Source organism: Hyperoodon ampullatus, assembly GCF_949752795.1.
Source record: "Hyperoodon ampullatus genome assembly, chromosome: 18".
NCBI classification, from domain to species: Eukaryota; Metazoa; Chordata; class Mammalia; order Artiodactyla; family Ziphiidae; genus Hyperoodon; species Hyperoodon ampullatus.
In genome coordinates, this window is record NC_136931.1 from 59,521,390 (window position 1) to 59,528,883 (window position 7,494).

Below are 7,494 nucleotides of genomic sequence, written 5' to 3' on the forward strand. Positions count from 1 at the left end.
GTGAATCTGTAAATAGGGCCCAAGGAGTACGTAGGGAGGGGGGAGACACAACAAACCCGGCCTTGCCCTGCAGGGATAGGGCTCAGGGGGCCGTGCCCAATGGGGGTGGTTCTGGGGGGACTGGGGGGGGAGCTGTTTCTATTTTATTTATTGATTTAATTTATTATTTTATTTATTGATCAATCTCTCTGCGGGGTGGGGTGGGGGAGGGATGGGGTCTGGTTGGGGTGGCTTAGCAGATCCGGACAGACAGGGCCATCTGTCCTTGTGTCCCCAACTCCCCCTTCCTGGGCCCCCCTCCCCTGGTCTTCTCCCTTCCCCCACAACCTTCTGTACGGATTTGCTCTCCGGAAGGAATTCTGATTTCGCGTGATCCTGCCTGCGTCCGTGTCTCTGATTCCGCCAGCGGCAAAAAAAAAAAAAAAAAAATTAATAATAATAATAATAAATATCCTTGATCAGGGATGGCTGGCTGGCCTTGGCCTCTCGCTTCCTGGGTGGCCCTGGTAGCAGGGGCGGAACCAGATGGCAGGGACAGGAGGTGTGAAGATGCTACGCTGACCAGGTGTTCAGAGCTGGACCTTCAGGGAGATGGGGGAGGCCGGCGGGGGGCTCAGGCTGCCAGGGCCCGGCTGGAGACACAGGGTGCAGCCGTCCAGGCCAGAGAAGTCCACCGCAAAGAGGCCAAAGAGGATGAACAGCAGCATGGCGGCGACCCATTCACAGGCGGCAGAGGCTGAGCGCAGTGACCAGGTGTGGAGGACGACCACTGTACACCAGAGTCAAGGGCACAGTGCCACGGGGAGGATCCGCAAGCCCGGCTAGGTTGCTGAGTGACCTTGGGTAGGCTGAGACCATCCATCTCTGGGTACCCTCTCGTGACATGTCCGCCCTGCCCTGGCTGGAAGGGCCCCTCTGGCTGGACACCCTCCTTGGCAACGCCCAGACACTCTCAAATGGATGCCCTCCAGTTTCCGCCTCTGTCTCAAGCTGTTTTCTAAATGTTTGCCCTTGCATGTTTCTCCGGTTTGCACTGCATTCCCCATATCCCAGAACAAGGCTCCTATCTTCCTGTCGGCCTTCCCTGACCCCATGAAGGCTCTGCCATCTCCCCACTTGCCAGGGCCAACCAGCCGCCATTGCTTCTACCTCCAAAAATGCAGGACTTCCTAAAGATGCCTCCACCCTACCCGCCAGCCTCAGGCTGTGCTTGCAACTTTCTCCCCCGACCCAGGGCCCACAGACCCCTCCTGCTCACTCCCAAACAGAATCCCCCTTTCTCCCTAAAAGGTCTTCCTCTTTCTGGGTGCCCCAACCTCCATAACCACACCGTCCACTCCTGCCCCCTAGCAGACCCTTGGGAATCGCCTTCGTCCCCTCCCTCCTCATCCCCATGGCCAGCTGGACACCCCAAGTCTTGTCCTCTCTTTCTGGCCTGGCCTCTCTACTGGTTGGTCTTGTCCCTCCTCTGGCTCCACGGTCCCAGCTCTTTAAAACTCTTTTGTAACCACTGGTCAACACATACTCTGAGCTCCCACCTTGCAGAGATGCCTCTTGTTTTCTGGGAGCACCCCCCTCAATGGAGCACTCCTCCTCCTCACCGCCCCCAGATCAGATTAGACATCATTTCATTCATTCAAGGATTTCTAGACAGTGAATAAGGCCAACACCATCCCCAAGCCCCACCGATCCTAGAACAAAGAAGTGCTTACCCCAGAACTGACTTTGTAACTCCCCCACTCACAAGCTTTCTGTGGCTCCCTATTGCACCTGTGCAGAAGCACAAGCCTGTAATCCCTCACTTTAGCGCTGGAGATGCTCATCTCTGGCCCTGCCAGCAGCCTCATCTCCTCCCCTGGGCTGGTTTTCCCACCCTCCGCACGTACCCGCGGTGTCCCTCCCTCCCTCACCCAACCCAGGCCAAAAGCAGCTGGTTCTGCAAGACCAGCTCAAATGCCAGGTCTCAGACCTCTCTTTGCAGCCTTCCAGGCCTTACGACACTCAGCTGACCGTTTTATGGTCCTGTCCCCCACTTCCCGCATCCAAGGGATATCAGAGCCCCACAGAATGAGAACCCTGCGGCCAAACTGATCAGCACAGGCCGGATTTTGAAAGGGGCCGCCTAGACCTCATCGTTAACCGCACCTGCTGCTGCACAGGACAGATGCTGGTTCTGCAGCTGCAGAACGCTGAGCTCCGGAGCCAGCCCTTCCTATCCATTTCACTGGATTCAATTTGCTGCTCTGGGAAACAAGATCACCACTTCCATTTTGCTGGGAAAAGGGATCCAATTTTCCAAAGGGATCCTCTGAATGCAACCGTCCCAGGGTCTCAGCTGGGTTCCCTCCAGCCTCTTCTGGATGCCAGCGACCTCTGGCCTCCCCTTCCATCATCCTCACAGGGGGCCGCAGTCCCCAAGGCTTAGCAGGCAGCCCCTCCTCTCTCTCAGAGCAGTCTGCTTCTCAGTAATCGTCATTATTCTGACAAAAGCAACTCCATTCTACAGATAGGGAATCTGAGGCTCAGAGAGTGGTTTGGCTCATCCGGAGGTGTGCTGAGCTACTGGGTTCTGGGGTGACTCAGAAGTGGGCTGGAGTCAAGGCTCCACCCACAGGCATGCTGGTAAATGTGTAACAACTGGCTCTGATTTGTAGCATTTGTCAGTTTCTTGGCCGTTTCAAGCTATTACTGACATGACATCACTGCACATGGAGCTGGGAAAAGATACACACAGACAGCTCAGGAGACCCTGTACCAGCTGCCTCCAGCCTACCACCGGCTCTACCATTTAACTTCGTGACGGTTCTTGGCCATCTGAACCTCCATCTCCGGTCTCAGCCAGCACAATGCCCAGCACAGAGCAGTACCCCAAACGGACTGCTGTCATCGGTTTATCGATCTCCCAACGTGTATTGGTTACTCACTATGTGCCAAGCACCATTCTAAGCACCTCACGTGTCATCTCCTGCATTCCTCACATTCCTTATTATTATCCACATTTGATAGATGAGGAAACTGAGGCACTGAGCAGTTAAGAAACCAGAGGAGTTCCCCCCTGCTCCCCCAACTACTATGTGGAGGCAGCGTGACCCCAGAGCCGGGACTCGGTGACAACACCACTATAATCCTGCACGGAGACCGAGGCTGAGAAAGGAAGGGGCACCCTCAATAGCACACAGCAGACCCACCCCAATGAAGACGCACCCCCAACACCTGTCCCCGGCCCCAGGAAGGATACTGGCCACCGTTAGGATGGTGCAAATGCTGCAGAGGACCAGACGGAGCGGCCCGATCCAGGGAGCCCCAGGCTGGGGCAGGCTCTTCACCCTCCAGAAGAGAAGGAGCTGCAGCCAGAAGTAGAATACTCCCACAAAGAAGGCGAAGAAAGCCCCCGTCAGGTGCGTGGCCCGCTGGTTCTTTTCCTGGGAGAGGAAGGGAGCAGCGTTGAGGGGCAGAACTGTGGGAGGGAGAGGGCCGCGATGCCATGCGGGGAGGCGCCAGGACCAACTCCATGGACCGTGCTTGAAAACTGCCATACCCGGCGAATGGCTGATTGATTAGGTGCATTGGCTAGTGTCGGCTCCATGAGGCCAGGCATTTATTTAAACCTGCTGTTCACTGCTGGGGCCTCCATCCCTAAAACAGGGCCTGGCACATAGTATAGCCTGGTAATTTTTTTTTAATTTTATTTATTTAATTTATTTATTTTTGGCTGCATTGGGTTTTCGTTGCTGCGCACGGGCTTTCTCTAGTTGCAGCGAGCAGGGGCTACTCTTCACTGTGGCACGCGGGCTTCTCATTGCGGTGGCTTCTCTTGTTGCGGAGCACAGGCTCTAGGCGCGCGGGCTCAGTAGTTGTGGCTCGCGAGCTCTAGAGCGCAGGCTCGGGTTGTGGCGCACGGGCTTAGTTGCTCCGCTACACGTGGGATCTTCCCGGACCAGGGCTTGAACCTGTGTCCCCTGCATTGGCAGGCGGATTCTTAACCACTGCGCCACCAGGGAAGCCCAAGCCTCGTAAAATATTAGTGGAATAAATCCTTCATTCTCAACCTGGGTGGAAGAGAGCAGATTGTTGCCACCAAGGGGGTAAAAATTGGTTCTTGGAGGGTGAAAAAATATTAAATATTACAGTGGTTTCTGGCTTACAGATATAGTATGTATTATATTAAAATGTTTTCATATTAAAAACTCCATGGCGGGGATCGGGTGGGATGGGGGGAACTTCCCTGGTGGTGCAGTGGATAAGACTCTGTGCTCCCAATGCAAAGGGCCTGGGTTCAGTTCCTGGTCAGGGAACTAGAACCCACATGCATGCCGCAACTAAGAGTTTGCATGCCACAGCTAAGGAGCCGGCAAGCCGCGACTAAGGAGGCCACAGGCCACAGCTAAGGAGCCCGCGTGCTGCAACTAAGGAGTCTCCCTGCCGCAACTAAGACCCCACGCAACCAAATAAATAAATAAATATTAGGAAAAAAATAAAAACTTCATGGAGGGAAAGGATGATTAGGAGAAAATGTCTAAAAAAGTCTTCTGGGGACTTCCCTGGCAGTCCATTGGTGAGGACTCCAGGCTTCCACTGCACGGGGCTCGGGTTGGATCCCTGATCGGGAACTAAGATCCCACATGAGGCAGGGAGCAGCCAAAAAAAAAAAAAAAGCTTCTGCGGGGGGGGGGGGGATATAATAATTAAAGGTAAACAAAGGTTAATGAACACAGGAATACATGATAAGTGAATGATTTGCTATGCAAATGTCATGGGGAATTTTTGTTAAGTTGGAGGCAGCCTCTTGTCTAAACACCCTGCGGCTTCCACAGCCTTTTGGCGGGAGAGGTTTGGAATCAGAGACATCATACTGAAAAACAAATAGATAAAAAATAAAATGATAAAATAAATCAATAAGATCTCTCCTATTACTAATCCATTCATTTATTCTACAAATATATACTGAGCTTTGTGGCTAAGAATGTAGGCTTCTAGAGTCTACGAATCTGGGTTCATCTCTGACCACCACGAACCGGCTGATAAAGAAATATCTCCGTGGGACTTGACCAAGAAGGACCTCCCTGGAGTTCTTGTGGAGATGGGTTAAAATAACCCTGCACAACGTATAAAGCTAGTGCCTTCTACAGAGAGAACACTCCATCGATATGGCAAACATTGAGAATAAGTGGGGGAGGGCTTCCCTGGTGGCATAGTGGTTAAAAATCCGCCTGCCAACGCAGGAGACACGGGTTCGAGCCCTGGTCCGGGAAGATCCCACATGCCGCGGAGCAACTAAGCCCGTGCGCCACAGCTACTGAGCCTGCGCTCTAGAGCCCGTGCTCCGCAACAAGAGAAGCCACCTCAATGAGAGGCCCGCACACTGCAACGAAGAGTGGCCCCCACTCTCTGCAACTAGAGAAAGCCCGTGTGCAGCAGTGAAGACCCAGTGCAGCCAAAAATAAAAAATAAATAAAAAGAATGTGGGGAATTCCCCCGCGGTCCAGTAATTAGGACTCCACGCTTTCACTCCCCAGGGCCCCGGTTCGATCCCTAGTCGGGGAAATAGGATCCAGCCAAGCAGCGCGGTGCGGGGGTGGGGGGTGGTGGGGGGTGGTGGGGGGTGGTGGGGGGAGTGACCTGAGAAATTTTATCATTAAATGGGGCTATGGCAGTGAATTACCCCAAACTCCTAGGGGTTAACGGAATGATTACAAAGAGCCTCCCACGCGGCCTCTATCCAGAGACCAGAACGCCCTCCCTCCACGGCCCGAGAGCCACAAGAGAAATACAAGTCCCAGGAGGCCGTGCGGGGACCAGCCCCGCCAAACCAGAAGCCTGCGCCCCGGGGGTGCTGGGAGTTGTAGTCCCAGACTCGGGCGGGCAAGAACCTGGGCTGGCCTGCTGCGTCTCACCTGAAAATTGCCCACTATGGAGGTGCCCAAGGCGCAGAGGAGTCCCGTCCACAGGATCAGCTGGTTAGGCCACTTTCCGACCCCCCAGTCCCGAAGCTGGTGGTAACGGAGAATGCAGGTCCAGGCGGCTGGGAGGAGAGGGAAGTGGGCGGGAGGCCTGAGCCCCAGACTCCTGGGTAGGGGGTGGGGGTGGCGGGTGGAAGAGACTGTGGGTCCTGGAGTGAGTGCCCAACTCCTGGATTTGGGGGACGAGGAGGCTGGGTGCCGGGGCCCTCTTGGTTGGGTGGGGCTAGCACCGAACGAAGTGTGCGCGGGAGTATTTACCCAAAGCAGCTCCCAAGTTGAGCACCTGGCTGAAGATGCAGCTCTGAGGGGGGCTATTTCCACATCGACTGGGGGAGATAAAGGGTCATCCTGTAGCTCCTCAGAACCAGGACCTCCTTCTTTCCTCCCTCCGGAGTCCCCCCCACCCCAAGCACCATAACTACCTGATATAGGGGAAGCCTTCCGTGAGGTTCACAGCCTTGTTGGCCACAGCAAGCGAAAAACTGAAGTCGAGGAGACATCAAAGAGAGTAGAGGGAGTTCGACGAAACTTTTCTTTCTGTTACGCGCAGAAACCGGACTTCTAGCTCCCCCTCCCTCAGACCCAGGGGTCCAGGCCCCCAGCCCCTCCCCCCTCAGACCCAGGGGTCCAGGCCCCCAGCCCCTCCCCCCTCAGACCCAGGGGTCCAGGTCCCCAGCCCCTCCCCCCTCAGACCCAGGGGTCCAGGTCCCCAGCCCCTCCCCCCTCAGACCCAGGGGTCCAGATCCCCAGCCCCTCCCCCCTCAGACCCAGGGGTCCAGACCCCCAGCCCCTCCCCCCCTCAGACCCAGGGGTCCAGGTCCCCAGCCCCTCCCCTCTCAGACCCAGGGGTCCGGGTCCCCAGCCCCTCCCCCCTCAGACCCAGGGGTCCAGGTCCCCAGCCCCTCCCCCCTCAGACCCAGGGGTCCATCCTGCCTCTAACACTCACACGGTCCAGATGCCAGCAGTAGCCCAGAATGCCAGGAAGGCAGGCAGCAGGGACAGGTATCCCCACATGCCGGGGTCTGCAGGGAAAGAGAGGGGCAGGGACTGAAGTCACGGCTTTATCTCTCTGTCTCTCTCAGGTGAGCAACCAGCCCTAAGGGTACAGGTGTGTCATATCGTGGCCACCGCCCCTGAGGCCTCCATTGGCTCCCAGGCATAAGTAATAGGCAAAGGTCCACTCTAATGAGCCAGCTGTCTGCTTGGGAAACATTCCCTATCTTTTGCAGAGTCCTTTGTCCTGATCTCCTAGTTTCTCTTAGCTGTCCTGCTCCCACCCAGCTTCTGAGACTCTCCCAGCCCCTCCCTGCACTGCCAGCTTCTGGGCTCCCCCTGGGTGCTCACCTGTCCGGGCTCCCTCTGGCTCTCTCCGCCCTGGGACTGGTGCTGCGTGAGAGGTTTGGGGAACAGGGCTGGGTTGTGGGGTGGGACTGTTGGCGTTCCAGCAGAGCCAAAGACACGTCAGGCCAAGAATATGACCTCCACTTTCTTCTGGACCTCACCCCCAAACTGCCACTTCCGGTCTCAGAACCAA

The 7,494-nt window shown here is 55.9% G+C and overlaps 1 protein-coding gene across 1 annotated transcript; it reads right to left on the reverse strand.

Annotated features, from left to right (window-relative positions):
- Nucleotides 1-569: 569 nt before the first annotated feature.
- On the reverse strand, nucleotides 570-6,974 carry TMEM150B (transmembrane protein 150B; the record flags this gene model as incomplete). The annotated part of the gene is made up of 6 exons (XM_079723390.1): nucleotides 570-769; nucleotides 3,239-3,422; nucleotides 5,895-6,022; nucleotides 6,219-6,286; nucleotides 6,383-6,442; nucleotides 6,907-6,974. The coding sequence occupies 6 exons, from the start codon at nucleotides 6,972-6,974 to the stop codon at nucleotides 570-572; spliced, it is 708 nt and encodes a 235-aa protein (XP_079579516.1).
- Between the last annotated feature and the right edge of the window lie 520 nt (nucleotides 6,975-7,494).